The sequence below is a fragment of the Nerophis ophidion genome, linkage group LG04 (assembly GCF_033978795.1).
Source record: "Nerophis ophidion isolate RoL-2023_Sa linkage group LG04, RoL_Noph_v1.0, whole genome shotgun sequence".
Lineage (NCBI taxonomy): Eukaryota > Metazoa > Chordata > Actinopteri > Syngnathiformes > Syngnathidae > Nerophis > Nerophis ophidion.
The window spans coordinates 13,304,637-13,327,927 of NC_084614.1; the positions used below are offsets into that span (position 1 = coordinate 13,304,637).

General features: G+C 35.5%; 1 protein-coding gene across 2 annotated transcripts in view; it reads right to left on the minus strand.

The window, feature by feature from the left end:
- Window positions 1-7,171: 7,171 nt before the first annotated feature.
- nkain1 (sodium/potassium transporting ATPase interacting 1) overlaps window positions 7,172-23,291 on the minus strand; it is a 36,321-nt gene continuing 20,201 nt past the window's right edge. For both annotated transcript variants that reach the window (XM_061897103.1, XM_061897104.1), the window contains exons 6-8: window positions 21,368-21,428; window positions 21,216-21,297; window positions 7,172-13,099 (exon numbers count right to left, since the gene is read on the minus strand). In XM_061897103.1, coding sequence (XP_061753087.1) covers window positions 13,090-13,099; window positions 21,216-21,297; window positions 21,368-21,428 — 153 coding nt within the window. In that variant the 3' untranslated portion in view covers window positions 7,172-13,089. The remainder of the gene's footprint in view (window positions 13,100-21,215; window positions 21,298-21,367; window positions 21,429-23,291) is intronic.

Sequence of the window (23,291 nt, forward strand, 5' to 3'; positions counted from 1 at the left end):
GGGGCCGGCCCCGGTCCGCTCCTTTGTTATGCTGCGTGCTGCGTTCGAGGACCTCATTCACGCTGTTTAGTCAATGGCATGATGCGTTCGCGGACGCCGGCGTTCGAGGGGCGGCACCGTGGGCGAACGCCATTTATTTGTCTTTTGCTCATTTAAATACGCGTTAATAGCGGTCATATGGTGCGTTTCCATGGCAACTTGCTGCGGTCACGCACATGGTTGTTTACCCCCCCCTCTCAAAAAAAAAAAAAAAAAAGAGGCCCAAAACAAAACGTTCGCCGGAGCCAGATGGACCTGGGCCGGCTTCCCTCGGGTGGCCCAGACCGGACAAGGAAACACTTTAGCGGAGGGTGTGGGGCGGGGGGGTGACGTCATGCAGACAGACGGTCGCCATGGCAACACTGTACCGTCCCATGGATCACAACGAAATGATGACATATTGACAGTTACTCACATGATTTTATCGCAGGGTTGTCCAAACTTTTTCCACCTGAAAAGGAAAACATGCAGGGCCATTTTCATATTTTCTTTAATTTAAAAAGACCAAAACAATAGGGCTCCCTGGGCCCGAAAGAGTCTTACCCATGAAAATGTTACCAATAAATAATGTATTATTCTTATTATTATGATAATTATTAATATTATTATTACTACTAACTTCAGGTCTGTCTGTTAATATAACGTTTGTTTAATGTTTCATGCCTTTTTTATCGAAACAAAATAAAAAAATTGTGGCCAAAAAATTAAATTTGCAGTATTGTCCCCACAAATTTACAAATATATATATATATATATATATATATATATATATATATATATATATATATATATGTATACACACACACAAACGCATTCATATATATATATACATATATATATATACATATATATACATATATACATATATATATGTATATATATATATGAATGCGTTTGTGTGTGTGTATACATATATATATATATATATATATATATATATATATATGTATACACACACACAAACACATTCATATATATACACACACACACACATTCATATATGAATAAACACACATATATATACATATATACACATATATATGTGTCTGTATAGATATATACACACACATATATATATACATACAATGTATATATATGTGTGTATATATATTTATACACACACATATATATATACACATATATACACGTATACATATATATACAACTATATATATACATATATATATATATACAACTATATATATATATACACTCATATATATATATACATATACACATGTATATAAACATATATACACACACATACATATACATTATATATATATACACACACAGATATATATACACAACTATATATAAATATACATACACACACATATATACATATACACACAAATATATACACATCTATATACACACATACATACACACACACATACATACATATATATACACAAATAAATACACACACCTATATATACAACTGTATATATTAGGGCTGGGCAACGATTAAAAATTTTAATCGAAGTTAATCGCACTATTTCTCAGATTAATCGCGATCAACTGCATTGTATACGCAAAGCCCAATAATGAATTCAAAAGTAGTGTGTAGTGCACCTTTATTGGAATATTCTCCCACATGAACAAAAGCGCCAAAACATTTGTTGTGCAAACACAATTTAAATCAGTCCTTGTTAAACAGTAGCAGTTAAATAGCATATTTTATGAAAATCAACTCAAAAAATGTAAATACAAACATTTAAGCTTATTACTACCACTGCCAGGGTATTTAAGTTATCCTGTTTGTTATGGAAAATAAATATAATCTGCATACAAATCTCTGAGCCACAATCATAACATCTGAACAGGCAATTTCTGAGGTAACAGCAGAAACATTTTTTTTATCAGGGATCTTATGTTTAAAAAACCTATATTATAGGTAGTGGGCTGTTTTAGGGAATTTTTGATCAAATTATCCGTAGTAGCAATATTAATAATGTTGTGTTTATTCTGCGTAGTGCACTTAAAATAATTATGACCATATCTAGGAATTGATATGATGGGAATTTTCCGATTGTTTGCTTGGTGCTTTGATAAACTGAACGCATATACATGGTACTATATTGTGATGTTATGAGCCAGGGAAAAAAAAGAACTACCCTACCCAGCATGCAACAGGAGTGACGAGCATGCGCGATAGCCCGGTATAGGTTGTTGTGTGTCGCCATGACGGCATCTTGTATGTTGTGATATGCACGCTCTGAAAGTAAACGTTAAGAACTCAGCCAACACTCCTCGTCTGCATTATTGATAAATAGACAGACAACACATATACTCCGCTGCTTCACAGGCCGCTGGATGTAGCCGGCAAAGTATTCCCATGCTAGCTAGCCGGCCTAGCAAGCACGCGTCATTCAGTCCAAAACGGCCCGATCTATCCACATTCAGAATTGTCTGGCGGTCGTAAGTGATCCCGGAGTGACCACGCTGTAAGCCAGCCATGAAATTTGCAGAAATGTCCGGTATTTTTGCCAAATGTTCCATCTTTAGCAAGAGCCCCTCGACGCCGGGCGACGCCATCTTGTTAAGAAAAGGCGTTAACAAAATAAAAGCATGTAAACAACATACGCAAATGTGCGATAAAATAATTGTCGGCGTTAATAGATTGATGAGTTAACGAGTAATTAACGCATTAATTTGCCCACCCCTAATATATATGAATATACATACAAACGCACACACATATATATATTCTGTATATATATATATATATATACTGTATATGTATATATATAATATATATATATATATAATATATAATATATAATCATTATTGTCACAGACGCAACCCTAACCCTAACCCTAACCCTAACCTAACCCTAAGCGGTGGATGTCGGGCGGGTCTGGCATGGTGCTGTGGGGGTTCGGTCCGCGGTGGATCCGGCGTGGTCGCGGGAGTCCAGTCCGGGGCGGGTCCAGCTCAGCAGCGAGAGTCCCGTTCATTATTGTCACCGATGTCCCACTGGGTGTGAGTTTTCCTTGCCCTTATGTGGGCCTACCGAGGATGTCGTGGTGGTTTGTGCAGCCCTTTGAGACACTAGTGATTTAGGGCTATATAAGTAAACATTGATTGATTGATTGATATATATATATATATATATATATATATATATGTATATATATACATATATACACATATATAGCCGTGCGATGAGGTAGCAACTTGTCCAGGGTGTACACCTCCTTCCGCCCGATTGTTGCCGGAAAAGGCACCAGCACCCCCCACGACCCCAAAGGGAATAAGCGTCAGAAAATGGATGGATGGATACACATATATATACACATAAAGTATATACATATATATATATATATATATACAACTACAGTGTGTGTATATATATATATATATATGTATACACATATATGTATACATATATATATATACATATACATATATATGTATATGTATATATATATATATATATATATATATATATATGTGTGTGTGTGGGTCTTGTTATGTGCTAACTAACATGCCAGCATGCTAACCTTTTTGAGCTAATTTTACAATTTAGCTTTAGCCATACACCTAAGAGACATACAGCTTGGTACGTGACACATGCTATATTTTGGTTGCTATTTTTACAACCATTTACCCCGAAGTCATATAACTTGGCTAATGTTAGCATGCTGTTATTTAAATGCTAACTATTTTAGCAAATGTTACACTTTTTTTTTTAGATCATTTCTCAGCCGTACACTTTAGAGTCATACAACTTGGTACGTGACACATGCTTGTTTTTGTTTACTAATTTTACAAACATTTACCCCAAAGACATTTAACTTGGGTCTTGACATATGCTAATGTTAGCATGCTACTATTAACATGCTAACTATTTTAACAAATTTTACACTTAAGCTAATTTCTCAGCCGTACACCTAAAAGTCATATAACTTGGTACTTGACATATGCTGTTAGCATGCTAACTTTTTTGTGCTTATTTTGCAAACATTTACCCCAAAGCCATATAAATTGGGTCTTGGCATGTGCTAACTTTTGCCATGCTAACACTAGCATGCTAACACTTTTGCTCAATTTTCCTTTAAGAATATTTAACCATGACTTTCTTGGATTGCCTGGGTGTGAAACATACTTGCCAACCCTCCCGGATTTTCCGGGAGACTCCCGAAATTCAGCACCTCTCCCGGGACAAATTTTCTCCCGAAATTCAGGCGGAGCTGAAGGCCACGCCCCTTCCAGTTCCATGCGGACCTGAGTGAGGACAGCCTGTTTTCACGTCCGCTTTCCCACAATATAAACAGCGTGTTTGCCCACTGACGTTATAACTGTAGAATGATCGAGGGGGAGTTCTTGGTTTCTTATGTGGGTTTATTGTTAGGCAGTTTCATTAACGCCCTCCCAGCGCTGTAACAACACACAACAACAGCAGTCACGTTTTCGTCTACCGTGAAGCAGTTCGTCCGCCTTAAACAGCAATGTTGTGACACTCTTAAACAGGACAATACTGCCATCTACTGTACATGCATATGGTTAGAGAAATAGTGAGAATAGAACAAGGATGGACAATTCAACCCTTAACTCAACAATGAGTAGATGAGTGTTATGTGTGTATATGTGTTAATAAATGAACACTGAAATTCAAGTATTTCTTATATATACATATGAAATATTTCTAGCTGTAAATATACTCCTCCCCTCTTAACCACGCCCCCCACCTCCCGAAATCGAAGGTCTCAAGGTTGGCAAGTATGGAAACAAAGAACAAAAATGGCTTCATGGGTCATGTAGAAAGTGTGTTTTTATTATTTCAAAGTGTACCTTACGCCCCAAAAATGAGGCGTCAAGTCTCACACTTGTCTCGCTCCTCCGGCCTCGGCTCGGATGTTGGGCGTGTGCGAGAAGGCGGAGAAGAGACGCAGGTGTGAAGAAGGACAGAAACAAAGATGTCCACTACTGCAACCCCCCCGCCCCCCCCTTAAATGAAACTGACAAAATTGGTCATTGGCAGGTTATGTACATGCACAGTATTCCCACTGCCCCCCCCCCCCCCCGTGCCCCCCACTCCCCACAGAGACACTAATGCCCGCTCCCAAAGCCATCTGCCTCCCACATCCTTTCCAAACATCCTAGGACTAGACACTGGAGGTGGGTCAAGGGTCTCAATTATTTTCTCTCACGTCCCGCCTAAGGAACAGCATTTTGGGTTTTTTATACTGAATTTATGGAATTTTTTTGAAAATCTTTTTTTTTTTTTTTTTTACATAATTAAATCAAATTACATTTATTCAAATTTTAAATAGCAATTAAATTTAATTTAATTGAACTTAAATTTTTTATATTTTTACACTGAATCTAAGAAACAGAATTTTTTGCGTTTGGTTTTTTTGAACATTGTTTTTTTTTTTTTTTACAAAAAATTCCACTGACAATTATATTAAATTACATTCAATTTAATTTTAAATAGCAATACAATTTTATTAAATTACATTTATGTAACTGATTTTTTGCGTTTGTTTTTTTTCAAACATTTTTTTGTTTTACAAAAAATTCCGCTGATAACTAAATTAAATTAAATTTCATTTTAAATAGCAATACAATTTTATTAAATTAAATTAAATTTAATTGAACTTATTTTTTTAATATATTTTTTACACTGAATTTATGTAATTGATTTTTTTGCTTTTGGTTTTTTTGAACATTTTTTTTTGTAACAGAAAATTCCGCTGACAATTAAATTTAATTTTAAATAGCAATTAAATTAAATTAAATTAAATTAAATTTTACAAATTTTTTTTTTTTACACTGATTTTATGTAACTGATTTTTCTGGCGTTTGGCTTTTTGCACATAATTTTCTTTTACGTCAAATTCCGTTGACAATAAATCCAATTGAATTTAATTTACCTGAGGTAAATTAAGAGGTTAGCATTTTTTTTTTTTTTACATAAAATTCCGCTGACAATAAATCAAATTACATTAAATTTAATTTAACTTAATTGTTTATTTTTTTTACACGTTTGGTTTTTTTGAACATCATTTTTTTTTTTTTTTACAAAAAAATTCCGTTGACAATTAAATTAAATTACAAATAGAAATAACATTTTATTAAATTAAATTAATCCTATCATTATTTTTTTTTTACACTGAATTTATGTAACTGATTTTTTGCGTTTTTTTTTTTTACCTAATTTTTTTTTACAGAAAATTCCGCTGACAAATAAATTAAATTACATTTAATTTAATTTTACATAGCAATCAAATTGAATTAAATTGAATTAAATTTAACTGAACTTATTTAATTTTTTACACTGAATTTATGTAACTGATTTTTTTGCGTTTGTTTTTTTTGAACATTTTTTTTTTAACAGAATATTCTGCTGAAAATTAAATTTAATTTTAAATAGCAATTAAAGAAATTAAATACAATTTAATTTTACAATTGTTTTTTTTTCACACTGATTTTTTTAGCGTTTGGCTTTTTGCACATAATTTTCTTTTACATCAAATTCCGTTGACAATAGATCTAATTTAATTTAATTTACCAGAGGTAGATTGTTAGTTTTGAAGCAACAAATACTTCTGCACTGAATTTTTTTTTTTTACACTTGATTTATGTAACTGAATTGTTTGCGGTTTTTTTTTTACATTTTTCTTTTTTTTTACATAAAATTCCGCTGACAATTAAATAAAATTCAATTTAATTTTAAATAGCAATTAAATCAAATTAAATGTAATTTAATAAAATTGAACAACGAACACTTCTGTACTGAATTTTTTTTTTTTACACTGAATTTATGTAACTGATTTTTTGCGTTTGGTTTTTTGAACATAATGTTTGTACGTCAAATTCTGCTGACAATTAAATTAAATTGAATAAAATGTATTTTGATTCTATGTAATTCAACTAAACTTAATTTACTCTATGTACTGCAATTTTTTTTTTTACACTGAATTTGTTTAACAGAATTTGTTGCATCTGTTTTTTAAAACATTTTTTTTTACATGAAATACCGCTGACAGATAAATTAAATTATATAAAATTTTCTTTAATGTAACTTGATTTACCGGAAGTACTTTTTTTTTTTTTTCCCACGCTGATTTTTTTGGCATTTGTTTTTTTTTCACATCATTTTTTTTACATCAAATTCCGCTGAGAAAAAAAATCACATTTAATTTAATACAATTTAATTTAAGTTTATTTACCAGATGTAGATTTTGAGTTTGAAGCAACAAATACTTTTGTATTGAACTTTTTTTTTTTTTTTTACACTGAATTTATGTAACTGATTTTTTGGGCGTTTGGCTTTTTGCACATAATGTTTTTTACATCAAATTCTGCTGACAATTCAATTAAATATAATAAAATGTATTTTAATTCAATGTAATTTAATTTAATCTACTGTATGCACTGAATTTTTTTTACGCTGAATTTATTTAACTGAATTTTTTGCGTTTGTTATTTTAAACATAATTTTTTTTTTTTTTTAAATCAAATACCGCTGACAGTTAAATTAAATTACATTAAATTTAATTAAACTTGATCTACAGGAAGTGGCTCCTGAGTTCGAAGCAACAAATACTTATGTGCTGTTTTTGTATTTTTTATTTTTGCACTGATTTTTTTTTTTTTAACATCAAATTTCGCTGACAATAAATCAAATGTAATTACATTTAATTTAGGTTAATTTACCAGAAGTAAATTTTTAGTTTGAATCAACAAATACTTCAGTACTTTTTTTTTTTTTTACACTGAATTTATGTAACATAATTTTTTGCGTTTGTTTTTTTACATTAAATTACGCTGACAAATAAATTAAATTACATTTAATTTAATTTGAACATAATTTTTTTTACATCAAATTTTGCTGACAATAATTCAAATTTAATTTATTTTACAAGAAGTAGATCCCGAGATTTTAAGCAACAAATACTTCTGTAGTTGTTTTTTTTTTTACACTGAATTTATGTAACTGAATTATGCTGCCAATTTCAATACATTTTAAATTAATTTAAAATAATTTAGTTTTAATTTAATTCAGCGGAATACAGAATTTTTCTTTCCTTGATTTTATGTAAATTTTGTTTTCTTAATATCCTTTTTTTTTTTTTTTTACATTCAATTATGTTGACAATTTAATAACATTTTTTTAGTTTACCAGAAGTGGGTCTTGAATTTGAGTCTTGAGAACATTTATGTACTGAATTTTTTTTTTTTTTTTTTTACACTGAGTTTATGCAACTGAATTTTTTGCGTAAAAATTTTGGAAAATTAATTTTTTCACGTCCAATTATGCTGACAATTTTAGAATTTAATTTAATTAATCAAAAGTGGGTTTTGAGTTTGTATGCAACACATTTGTCCGCATTGTTTTTTGACCAACTGACATTTAAACACATTTTGCTCACCAAATATTATGCAATTAAAATTTTCGCATATTTTTATTAAGTTTGCAAGCAAAAAAAAAAAAATTGGTTAAAATTCAGTGCCTCAAAATTTTAGACCCCCTTTAGATAAATGACATGAATTTTTCTATGAAATTGTCATCATAACTGGATGTAAAAAATTCAAAAATACATAAACCAATGAACAAGCAAAGAGCCATTTTAACTTATTACATGCTTTTTAAATATTTTTTTTTTTTTTTTAAATACCAACTATTGTTTTAAAAAACATAACAGAATGTTTTACACACAACTACTTTAGTTTTTGTTTGTGTTGCACACGGACGTCTTTGGGGGACGGACCGCCTATGGATAAGTTTGTGTACCAAAAGTAACACAGCATGTCAAACACAGCATCTGCAGCTTTACCATATTTTCATGGATAAATGTATCGTGGACGTTTGTGACCCTTGAACATTGACCGATCATGATCCCACGCGATATCAGCAGGAACCATAAAAACTTTTACAATTCTGTAGAGTGGAATGTTGGATGAAGTGAAACGGGTGGGAGAGAGAACAAAAAAAAAAAAAAAAGACTAACCTGTTTACTATTAACTGTGTGGACTGGACTTGTGCTGTCTTCAAGTTGAAACGGAGTGGTAATTGTTTTTTGGCGACACCTGTTGGCTACAGTCGTTAATGAGGCTTTAAGTTGAATGATGCGGACACGTTCCTTACTGGGAACTTTCCCATATGCCTTGGAGACTTGATATCACACACAAGGAAACACGGCGCAGGCCTGCTTGTATCGCACATGATGTCTCGCACAAGTAAACACGGCGCAGGCCTGCTTGTATCACACATGATGTCTCGCACAAGTAAACACGCCGCACGACTGCTTGTATCGCACATGATATCACACACAAGTAAACACGCCGCACGACTGATTGTATCGCGCATGATATCACACAGGAGTGAACGCGCTGCAGGCTCCTGGTATTGCACAAGATATCACGCACAAAACACGCCGCAGGCATGCTTGTATCGCACGTGATATCACACACATGTAAACACACTGCAGGCATGCTTGTATCGCACGTGATATCAAACGCAACACTCGGCAGGCCCGCTTGTATCGCACATGATATCACACAGAAATAAACAAGCTGCAGGACCGCTTGTATCGCACATGATATCACACACAAACACACTGCAGGCATGCTTGTATCGCACATGATATCACACAGACGTAAACACGCTGCAGGACTGTTTGTATAGCACATGATATCAGACACCGCAGGACCTCTTGTATCGCACATGAAATCACACACAAGTAAACACTCGGCAGGCCCGCTTGTATCGCACATGATATCACACAGAAATAAACAAGCTGCAGGACCGCTTGTATCGCACATGATATCACACACAAACACACTGCAGGCATGCTTGTATCGCACATGATATCACACAGACGTAAACACGCTGCAGGACTATTTGTATAGCACATGATATCAGACACCGCAGGACCTCTTGTATCGCACATTATGTCACACACAAGTAAACACGCCACACGACTGATTGTATCGCACATGGCATCACACACAAGCAAACACGCCGCAGGCATGCTTGTATCGCACGTGATATCACACAGACGTAAACACGCCGCAGGACTGTTTGTATAGCACATGATATCAGACACCGCAGGACCTCTTGTATCGCACATTGTCACACACAAGTAAACACGCCGCACGACTGTTTGTATCGCACATGATACCACACACAAGTAAACACTCTGCAGGCCCGCTTATATCGCACGTGATATCACACACAAGTAAACACACTGCACAACTGTTTGTATCGCACATGAAATCACACAAGTAAACACTCTGCAGGCCCGCTTGTATCGCACATGATATCACACAGAAATAAACACGCTGCAGGACCGCTTGTATCGCACATGATATCACACACAAGTAAACACACTGCAGGCCTGCTTGTACCGCACATGATATCACACAGACGTAAACAAGCCGAAGGACTGTTTGTATAGCACATTATATCAGACACCGCAGGACCTCTTGTATCGCACATGATATCACACACAAGTAAACACGCCTCACGGCTGCTTGTATCGCGCATGATATCACACAAGTAAACACGCCGCAGGACCGCTTGTATCGCACATGATATCACACACAAGTAAACACGGCGCACGACTGATTGTATCGCACATGATATCACACAGAAGGAAACTCAGCGCATGACGGCGTGTGTCGCACATGATATCACACACAAGTAAACACGCTGAAGACCACATGTATCGCACATGATATCACACACAAGTAAACACGCCGAGGACCACTTGTATTGCACGTGATATCACACAGAAGTAAACACGGCGCATGACTGCTTGTATCGCACATGATACCAAACAAGTAAACACGTTGCAGGACTGTTTGTTTCGCACATGATATCACACACAAGTAAACCTACCGTAGGACCGCTTGTATCGCACATGATATCACACAGGCGTACACACGCCGCAGGACCGCTTGTATCGAACATGGTATCGTACAGAAGTACACACGCCGCAGGACCGCTAGTATCGCACATGATATCACGCCGCAGGACTGCTTGTATTGCACATGATATCCCACACAAGTACACATGCCGCAAGACCGCTTGTATCACACATGATATGACACAGAAGTCCACATCCCTCAGGACTGCTTGAAACGCACATGATATCACACGTAAGTAATCACGCCGCAGGATTACTTGTGTTGCACATATTAGGCACAAGTCAACAGGCTGCAGGACCGCTTGTATCGCATATGATATCACACAGAAGTAAACCTGCCGTAGGACCGCTTGTATCGCACCTTATATCACACATAAGTACACACGTCGCAGGACCGCTTGAATCACACATGATATCACATGTTAAGTAATCACGCCGCAGGACTACTTGTATTGCACATGATATTAGGCACAAGTCAACAGGCTGCAGGACCACTTGTATCGCACATGATATCACACCCAATTACACACGCCGCAAGGCCGCTTGTATTGCACATGATATCACACACAAGTACACATGCTGCAGGACCGCTTGTATCGCGCATGATATCACACAGAAGTACACACGCCTCAGGACTGTTTGAATCGCAAATTATATCACCCGCAAGTAATCACACTGCAGGACTGCTTGTATCGCACATATCACATGTAAGTAAACACGTCACAGGACCGTTTGTATCGCACATGATATCAAGCACAAGTAAACATGCCGCAGGACCGCTTGTATCGCACATGATATCACATGTAAGTAAACACGGCGCAGGACTGCTTGTATCGCACATGATATCAAGCACAAGTAAACATGCCGCAGGACCGCTTGTATCGCACATGATATCACATGTAAATAAACATGGCGCAGGACTGTTTGTATTGCACATGATATCAAGCACAAGTAAACATGCCGCAGGACTGCTTGTATCGCACATGATATCACATGTAAGTAAACACGGCGCAGGACTGTTTGTATTGCACATGATATCAAGCACAAGTAAACATGCCGCAGGACTGCTTGTATCGCACATGATATCACATGTAAGTCAACACGGCGCAGGACTGCTTGTATCGCACGATATCACATGTAAGTAAACATGGCGCAGGACTGTTTGTATTGCACATGATATCAAGCACAAGTAAACATGCCGCAGGACTGCTTGTATCGCACATGATATCACATGTAAGTAAACACGGCGCAGGACTGCTTGTATCGCACATGATATCACATGTAAGTAAACACGGCGCAGGACTGCCTGTATCGCACATGATATCAAGCACAAGTAAACATGCCGCAGGACCGCTTGTATCGCACATGATATCACATGTAAGTAAACACGGCGCAGGACTGCTTGTATCGCACATGATATCAGACACAAGTAAACATGGCGCAGGACCGCTTGTATCGCACATGATATCAAGCACAAGTAAATATGCCGCAGGACCGCTTGTATCGCACATGATATTGCACATTTCACATTCAAGATGATATCCTGCCACACTTGTTTTATTGATGATTGATGACTTTTATTGATCAATATCGAATCGAAAATAAACAAAACCCTACTTAACATACTCACAAGTTACCTCGGTTTTTGCCCCACCTCTGGTAATTTTGTGTCGGTATCAGTGGTATCAGTGGTATCGCCCCAGCGGGACAGGAAGTAGATGGCTTTGGGCCCAGGGAAGTGACGACTGCTCTAGTTTGCTAAAATGCTCCTTTTTCTCTTCTTTTCCTTAAAATCCTGTGACTCCGCCCACCACCGGGAGCGTGCCAGGTGATTGGTCCGTGAGAGACACTGTACGACACTCACGTGTGTGCAGTTAGGAAGTGGTGATTGGTCTAAGTCCCGCCCCCTCCCGCTGTTGTCTCCGTGCCGACACGCTGCTTCATCCCTGAGTGGGGGTGTTCATCTTCCTCACACACACACACACACACACACACACACACACACACACACACACACACACACACACACACACACACACACCCACACACACCCACACACACCCACACACACAAGTCCATTCCTCGGAGTCTAATCAGGGAGACCGTCTTGGTCCGTCCACAGTGGCACTGTCGGGGTTTGGCCTGAGGGGGCGCCAGCTTCCTTTAACCAGCGCTGGAGTGCACAAAGAAGAAGAGTTGTTGTTGTTTTGCATTCAAACTATTCATTTAAACCTGGAGTGCCCAAAACCAGTACAGTATATATATATATATATATATATATATATATATGTATATATATATAAAATGCTAGCTCCGTACAGTTAGCCTTAGTGAAATACCAAAAATATGAAACTGAAGTGTGTACCTGCTAAATTAGCTAAAATAGCTCACATATTACTGTTAGCATGCTAAAATGCCAACTTTCATCTGCGCCAGGTAGCAAAATATATTACTCTGAGGTGTGTAATTTGTTTAAAATGCTAGCCTGCTAACGTTAGCATGCATCAGGCAACAAAAATTATGAGCAAAATGGGCTAAAAAAAGCGAGTATGTTAACAATAGCATGCGTACAGTTAGCATTAGTGAAATACCAAAAATATGAAACTAAATTAGCTAAAATAGCTGACATATTACTGTTAGCATGCTAAAATGCAAACTTTCATCTGCATCAAGTAGTAAAATATATTACTCTGAGGTGTGTAATTTGTTTATGATACTAGCCTGCTAATGTTAGCATGCATCAGGTAACAAACAAAATGAGCAAAATGGGCTACAAACGCGAGTATGCTAACAATAGCATGCGTACAGTTAGCATTAGTGAAATACCAAAAATATGAAACTGAGGAGTATACCTGCTAAATTAGCTAAAATAGCTGACATATTACTGGTCGCATGCTAAAATGCTAACTCTTATCTGCGCCAAGTAGCAAAATATATTACTCTGAGGTGTGTAATTTGTTTAAAATGCTAGCCTGCTAACGTTAGCATGCATCAGGTAACAAAAAAATTTGCAAAATGGGCTAAAAAAAAGTGACTATGCTTAAAGTACTATTCTAACAATAGCATGCATACAGTTAGCTTTAGCGTAATACCAAAAATATGAAACTGAAGTGTGTACCTGCTAAATTAGCTAAAATAGCTCACATATTACTGTTAGCATGCTAAAATGCTAACTTTCATCTGCGCCAGGTAGCAAAATATATTACTCTGAGGTGTGTAATTTGTTTAAAATGCTAGCCTGCTAACGTTAGCATGCATCAGGCAACAAAAATTATGAGCAAAATGGGCTAAAAAAAGCGAGTATGTTAACAATAGCATGCGTACAGTTAGCATTTGCGTAATACCAAAAATAAGAAACTGAAGTGTGTACCTGCTAAATTAGCTAAAATAGCTGACATATTACTGTTAGCATGCTAAAATGCTAACTTTCATCTCCATCAAGTAGTAAAATATATTACTCTGAGGTGTGTAATTTGTTTAAAATGCTAGCCTACTAACGTTAGCATGCATCAGGTAACAAAAAAAATTGCAAAATGGGCTAAAAAAAGTGACTATGCTTAAAGTACTATTCTAACAATATCATGCATACAGTTAGCATTAGCGTAATACCAAAAATATGAAACTGAAGTGTGTACCTGCTGAATTAGCTAAAATAGCTCACATATTACTGTTAGCATGCTAAAATGCTAACTTTAATCTGCGCCAGGTAGCAAAATATATTACTCTGAGGTGTGTAATTTGTGTATAATGCTAGCCTGCTAACGTTGGCATGCATTAGGTAACAAAAAAATAGCAGAATGGGCTAAAAAAGCGTGTATGCTAACAATAGCATGCGTACAGTTAGCATTAGTGAAATACCAAAAATACGAAACTGAAGTGTGTACCTGCTAAATTAGCTCACATATTACTGGTAGCATGCTAAAATGCTAACTCTTATCTGCGCCAAGTAGCAAAATATATTACTCTGAGGTGTGTAATTTGTTTAAAATGCTAGCCTGCTAACGTTAGCATGCATCAGGTAACAAAAAAATTAGCAAAATGGGCTAAAAAAAAGTGACTATGCTTAAAGTACTATTCTAACAATAGCATGCATACAGTTAGCTTTAGCGTAATACCAAAAATATGAAACTGAAGCGTGTACCTGCTAAATTAGCTAAAATAGTTCACATATTACTGCTAGCATGCTAAAATGCTAACTTTAATCTGCGCCAGGTAGCAAAATATATTACTCTGAGGTGTGTAATTTGTGTATAATGCTAGCCTGCTAACGATGGCATGCATCAGGTAACAAAAAAAATAGCAGAATGGGCTAAAAAAGCGAGTATGCTAACAGTAGCATGCGTACAGTTAGCATTAGTGAAATACCAAAAATACGAAACTGAAGTGTGTACCTGCTAAATTAGCTGACATATTACTGGTTGCATGCTAAAATGCTAACTCTTATCTGCGCCAAGTAGCAAAATATATTACTCTGAGGTGTGTAATTTGTTTTAAATGCTAGCCTGCTAACGTTAGCATGCATCAGGTAACAAAAAAAATTGCAAAATGGGCTAAAAAAAGTGACTATGCTTAAAGTACTATTCTAACAATATCATGCATACAGTTAGCATTAGCGTAATACCAAAAATATGAAGCTGAAGTGTGTACCTGCTGAATTAGCTAAAATAGCTCAAATATTACTGTTAGCATGCTAAAATGCTAACTTTCATCTGTGCCAGGTAGCAAAATATATTACTCTGAGGTGTGTAATTTGTTTAAAATGCAAGCCTGCTAACATTAGCATGCATCAGGTAACAAACAAAATGAGCAAAATGGGCTAAAAAAGCGAGTATGCTACCAATAGCATGCATACAGTTAGCATTTGCGTAATACCAAAAATAAGAAACTGAAGTGTGTACCTGCTAAATTAGCTAAAATAGCTGACATATTACTGTTAGCATGCTAAAATGCTAACTTTCATCTCCATCAAGTAGTAAAATATATTACTCTGAGGTGTGTAATTTGTTTAAAATGCTAGCCTACTAACGTTAGCATGCATCAGGTAACAAAAAAAATTGCAAAATGGGCTAAAAAAAGTGACTATGCTTAAAGTACTATTCTAACAATATCATGCATACAGTTAGCATTAGCGTAATACCAAGAATATGAAACTGAAGTGTGTACCTGCTGAATTAGCTAAAATAGCTCACATATTACTGTTAGCATGCTAAAATGCTAACTTTAATCTGCGCCAGGTAGCAAAATATATTACTCTGAGGTGTGTAATTTGTTTAAAATGCAAGCCTGCTAACGTTAGCATGCATCAGGTAACAAACAAAATGAGCAAAATGGGCTAAAAAAGCGAGTATGCTACCAATAGCATGCATACAGTTAGCATTTGCGTAATACCAAAAATAAGAAACTGAAGTGTGTACCTGCTAAATTAGCTAAAATAGCTGACATATTACTGTTAGCATGCTAAAATGCTAACTTTCATCTCCATCAAGTAGTAAAATATATTACTCTGAGGTGTGTAATTTGTTTAAAATGCTAGCCTACTAACGTTAGCATGCATCAGGTAACAAAAAAAATTGCAAAATGGGCTAAAAAAAGTGACTATGCTTAAAGTACTATTCTAACAATATCATGCATACAGTTAGCATTAGCGTAATACCAAAAATATGAAACTGAAGTGTGTACCTGCTGAATTAGCTAAAATAGCTCACATATTACTGTTAGCATGCTAAAATGCTAACTTTAATCTGCGCCAGGTAGCAAAATATATTACTCTGAGGTGTGTAATTTGTGTATAATGCTAGCCTGCTAACGTTGGCATGCATTAGGTAACAAAAAAATAGCAGAATGGGCTAAAAAAGCGTGTATGCTAACAATAGCATGCGTACAGTTAGCATTAGTGAAATACTAAAAATACGAAACTGAAGTGTGTACCTGCTAAATTAGCTCACATATTACTGGTAGCATGCTAAAATGCTAACTCTTATCTGCGCCAAGTAGCAAAATATATTACTCTGAGGTGTGTAATTTGTTTAAAATGCTAGCCTGCTAACGTTAGCATGCATCAGGTAACAAAAAAATTAGCAAAATGGGCTAAAAAAAAGTGACTATGCTTAAAGTACTATTCTAACAATAACATGCATACAGTTAGCTTTAGCGTAATACCAAAAATATGAAACTGAAGCGTGTACCTGCTAAATTAGCTAAAATAGTTCACATATTACTGCTAGCATGCTAAAATGCTAACTTTAATCTGCGCCAGGTAGCAAAATATATTACTCTGAGGTGTGTAATTTGTGTATAATGCTAGCCTGCTAACGATGGCATGCATCAGGTAACAAAAAAAATAGCAGAATGGGCTAAAAAAGCGAGTATGCTAACAGTAGCATGCGTACAGTTAGCATTAGTGAAATACCAAAAATACGAAACTGAAGTGTGTACCTGCTAAATTAGCTGACATATTACTGGTTGCATGCTAAAATGCTAACTCTTATCTGCGCCAAGTAGCAAAATATATTACTCTGAGGTGTGTAATTTGTTTTAAATGCTAGCCTGCTAACGTTAGCATGCATCAGGTAACAAAAAAAATTGCAAAATGGGCTAAAAAAAGTGACTATGCTTAAAGTACTATTCTAACAATATCATGCATACAGTTAGCATTAGCGTAATACCAAAAATATGAAGCTGAAGTGTGTACCTGCTGAATTAGCTAAAATAGCTCAAATATTACTGTTAGCATGCTAAAATGCTAACTTTCATCTGTGCCAGGTAGCAAAATATATTACTCTGAGGTGTGTAATTTGTTTAAAATGCAAGCCTGCTAACGTTAGCATGCATCAGGTAACAAACAAAATGAGCAAAATGGGCTAAAAAAGCGAGTATGCTACCAATAGCATGCATACAGTTAGCATTTGCGTAATACCAAAAATAAGAAACTGAAGTGTGTACCTGCTAAATTAGCTAAAATAGCTGACATATTACTGTTAGCATGCTAAAATGCTAACTTTCATCTCCATCAAGTAGTAAAATATATTACTCTGAGGTGTGTAATTTGTTTACAATGCTAGCCTGCTAACGTTAGCATGCATCAGGTAACAAAAAAAAATTGCAAAATGGGCTAAAAAAAGTGACTATGCTTAAAGTACTATTCTAACAATATCATGCATACAGTTAGCATTAGCGTAATACCAAAAATATGAAACTGAAGTGTGTACCTGCTGAATTAGCTAAAATAGCTCACATATTACTGTTAGCATGCTAAAATGCTAACTTTCATCTGCGCCAGGTAGCAAAATATATTACTCTGAGGTGTGTAATTTGTGTATAATGCTAGCCTGCTAACGTTGGCATGCATTAGGTAACAAAAAAATAGCAGAATGGGCTAAAAAAGCGAGTATGCTAACAATAGCATGCGTACAGTTAGCATTAGTGAAATACCAAAAATACGAAACTGAAGTGTGTACCTGCTAAATTAGCTCACATATTACTGGTAGCATGCTAAAATGCTAACTCTTATCTGCGCCGAGTAGCAAAATATATTACTCTGAGGTGTGTAATTTGTTTAAAATGCTAGCCTGCTAACGTTAGCATGCATCAGGTAACAAAAAAAAATTGCAAAATGGGCTAAAAAAAAGTGACTATGCTTAAAGTACTATTCTAACAATATCATGCATACAGTTAGCATTAGCGTAATACCAAAAATATGAAGCTGAAGTGTGTACCTGCTGAAATAGCTAAAATAGCTCACATATTACTGTTAGCATGCTAAAAAGCTAACTTTCATCTGCGCCAGGTAGCAAAATATATTACTCTGAGGTGTGTAATTTGTTTAAAATGCAAACCTGCTAACGCTAGCATGCATCAGGTAACAAACAAAATGAGCAAAATGGGCTACAAAAGCGAGTATGCTACCAATAGCATGCATACAGTTAGCATTTGCGTAATACCAAAAATAAGAAACTGAAGTGTGTACCTGCTAAATTACCTAAAATAGCTCACATATTACTGTTAGCATGCTAAAATGCTAACTTTCATCTCCATCAAGTAGTAAAATATATTACTCTGAGGTGTGTAATTTGTTTATAATGCTAGCCTGCTAACGTTAGCATGCATCAGGCAACAAAAATTATGAGCAAAAAGGGCTAAAAAAAAGCGAGTATGTTGACAATAGCATGCATACAGTTAGCATTAGTGTAATACCAAAAATATGAAACTGAAGTGTGTACCTGCTAAAATAACTAACACATTACTGTTAGCATGCTAAAATGCTAACTTTCATCTGCGCCAGGTAGCAAAATATATTACTCTGAGGTGTGTAATTTGTTTAAAATGCAAGCCTGCTAACGTTAGCATGCATCAGGTAACAAACAAAATGAGCAAAATGGGCTACAAAAGCGAGTATGCTACCAATAGCATGCATACAGTTAGCATTTGCGTAATAACAAAAATAAGAAACTGAAGTGTGTACCTGCTAAATTACCTAAAATAGCTCACATATTACTGTTAGCATGCTAAAATGCTAAATTTCATCTCCATCAAGTAGTAAAATATATTACTCTGAGGTGTGTAATTTGTTTATAATGCTAGCCTGCTAACGTTAGCATGCATCAGGCAACAAAAATTATGAGCAAAAAGGGCTAAAAAAAAGCGAGTATGTTGACAATAGCATGCGTACAGTTAGCATTAGTGTAATACCAAAAATATGAAACTGAAATGTGTACCTGCTAAAATAACTAACACATTACTGTTAGCATGCTAAAATACTAACTTTCATCTGCGCCAGGTAGCAAAATATATTACTCTGAGGTGTGTAATTTGTTTAAAATGCAAGCCTGCTAACGTTAGCATGCATCAGGTAACAAACAAAATGAGCAAAATGGGCTAAAAAAGCGAGTATGCTAACAATAGCATGCATACAGTTAGCATTTGCGTAATAACAAAAATAAGAAACTGAAGTGTGTACCTGCTAAATTACCTCAAATAGCTCACATATTACTGTTAGCATACTAAAATGCTAACTTTCATCTACATCAAGTAGTAAAATATATTACTCTGAGGTGTGTAATTTGTTTAAAATGCTAGCCTGCTAACGTTAGCATGCATCAGGCAACAAAAATTATGAGCAAAATGGGCTAAAAAAGTGAGTATGTTAACAATAGCATGCGTACGGTTAGCATTAGTGAAATACCAAAAATATGAAATTAAATTAGCTAAAATAGCTGACATATTACTGTTAGCATGCTAAAATCCAAACTTTCATCTGCATCAAGTAGTAAAATATATGACTCTGAGGTGTGTACTTTGTTTAAAATGCTAGCCTGCTAACGTTAGCATGCATCAGGCAACAAAAATTATGAGCAAAATTGGCTACAAAAGCTAGTATGCTAACAATAGCATGCGTACAGTTAGCATTAGTGAAATACCAAAAATATTAAACTGAAGTGTTTACCTGCTAAATTAGCTACTATAGCTCATATATTACTGTTAGCATGCTAAAATGCTAACTTTCATTTGCATCAAGTAATAAAATATATTACTCTGAGGTGTGTAATTTGTTTAAAATGCTAGCCTGCTAACGTTCAGTTTACTCTGAGGTGTGTAATTTGTTTATAATGCTAGCCTGCTAACGTTAGCATGCATCAGGCAACAAAAATTATGAGCAAAAAGGGCTAAAAAAAAAAGCGAGTATGTTAACAATAGCATGCGTACAGTTAGCATTAGTGTAATACCAAAAATATGAAACTGAAGTGTGTACCTGCTAAAATAACTAACACATTACTGTTAGCATGCTAAAATGCTAACTTTCATCTGCGCCAGGTAGCAAAATATATTACTCTGTGTGAAATTTGTTTAAAATGCTAGCCTGCTAATGTTAGCATGCATCAGGTAAACAAAATGAGCAAAATGGGCTAAAAAAGCGAGTATGCTAACAATACCATGCGTACAGTTAGCATGAGTGAAATACCAAAAATATGAAGTGTGTACCTGCTAAAATAGCTAACACATTACTGTTAGCATGCTAAAATGCTAACTTTCATCTGCGCCAAGTAGCAAAATATATTACTCTGAGGTGTGTAATTTGTTTAAAATGCTAGCCTGCTAATGTTAGCATGCATCAGGTGCCAAAGGATGAATGAATTGTATACCAACAGAATTAGCTATAAAAAAATAAAGCATTCACAAAGCGACAAAATATTTCCCGCCGAGGTGTACACATGCCAAATTAGCAGGAAAGCTAACATACGACCATCAGAATGCTAACATTCGTGGGAGGGGGGGTGGGGGTTACAACTGACGTGTAAAGAGGCTGCAGCTGCAGGTGCGAGGACTTCTGCGGAGGCTGGTAGCCGTACGAGTCAAATCCACCGATGAAGTCGACTTGACGGGAGAAGGAGACTTGGGATTATTTCTTGCCTAGGAACTGAAGTCCTGATAGCAGCACACTCACAGCTGTCCTCATCGTCCTGGAAGACTTTGCTGACGTAGCAGGCGTACACGAAGCCAAAGAGCTGTGGAAAACAAAGACGTGACAACAAGTTACAAGACTCTCCGGTAAGGCTGGGAATCTTTGGGCATTGGCGAAAGAAAGCTACCAGAAAACCTGCTAACTATCTCAAAAATTGTGCCTACAGCTAACGTGCCAACGTGCATTGACAATGATCAAACTTGACCGGCAGTGTTGAGTATCACAAGCCATGATTTTTCAGTTTAATCGTACAAAATTAGCAAAAAAATAAAATAAAAAACGTTAGCATAATATGTTAGCATGCTAACGTTCTCACAAGTATGCTACTAGTTAACTTGCACGGCAGCGCCAAGTATCAAAAAACCATGATTTTTCAGTTTAATTGTACAAAATTTGCAAAAAAAAAAAAAAAAAAACCTAAGCATAATATGTTAACATGCTAACGTTCTCACAAGTATGCTAATAGCTACCTTGCACGGCAACGCCGAGTATCACAAACCATGATTTTTCAGTTTAATCGTACAAAATTAGCAACAACAAAAAAAATGTTAGCATATGTTAGCATGCTAACGTTCTCACAAGTATGGTAATGGTTAACGTGCATAGCAACGCCAAGTATCACAAACCATGATTTTCAGTTTAATCGTACAAAATTAGCAAAAAATAAAAATAAAAAGTTAGCATAATATGTTAGCATGCTAACATATTAAAAAAAACATTCTTTATAACCCTGATTAAAAAAAATCTAATACATTTTCAAAAATCGATGAAAAAAATCTATAAATGTTTTTTTCCTTTTTTCCATAAAACTCAACAAGAATCAGTTAGAATCGAGAACCGTGTTGAATCGAGACTTAATTTGAATCGAGAATCATGTTGAATCACGAATGGATTTGAATCGAGAATCATGTAAAATCAAAAATGGATTTGAATCAAGAATCGTGTTGAATCGAGAATCTGTTGGAACCAAAAGCTGTGTGGAATCGAGACTTGATTTGAATCAAGAATCGTGTAGATTTGAGACTATTTGAATCAAGAATCATGTTGAATCAAAAATCTGTTTGAATCAAGAATTGATTTGAATTGAGAATCTTTTTGAATCGAGAATCTGTTTGAATCAAGAATCAGTTGAATGGAGAATCTGTTCTAATTAAGAATCATGTTGAATCGAGAATTGATTTGAATTGAGAATCGGTTTGAACTGAGAATCATGTTGAATCGAGAATCTGTTCGAATCACGAATCGTGTTGAATCAAGACTTGATTTGAATCCAGAATCTGAATCAAAAATCGGTTTGAATCAAGAATCTCTTTGAATGTAGAATCATGCTGAATCGAGAATTTTTTCGAATCAAGAATCGCATTGAATCAAGTCTGTTCAAATCAAAAATCGTGTTGAATCAAGACTTGATTTGAATTGAGAATCTGTTTGAATCAAAAATCGTGTTGCATCGAGAATTCATTTGAATTGAGAATAGTTTTGAATCAAAAATCTGTTTGAATCGAGAATCGTGTAGAATCCAGAATTGATTTGGATCAAGAATCATCTTGAATCGAGAATCTGATTGAATCAGTAATCGTGTTGAATCGAGTCTTTATTTGAATTGAGAATCTGTTTGAATCAAGAATTGTGTTGAATCGAAAATCGGTTTTAATCAAGAATCTGGTTGAATCTAGAATCTGTTCAAATCAAAAATCGTGTTGAATTGAGAATCTGTACGAATCAAGAATCGTGTTGAATCAAGAATTGATTTGAATTGAGAATTGGTTTGAATCAAGAATCTGTTGAAATCGAGAATCATGTTGAATGGAGAATCTGTTCGAATTAAGAATCGTGTTAAATCAAGACTTAATTTAATAGAGAATCTGTTTGAATCCAAAATCGTGTTGAATCAAGAATGGATTTG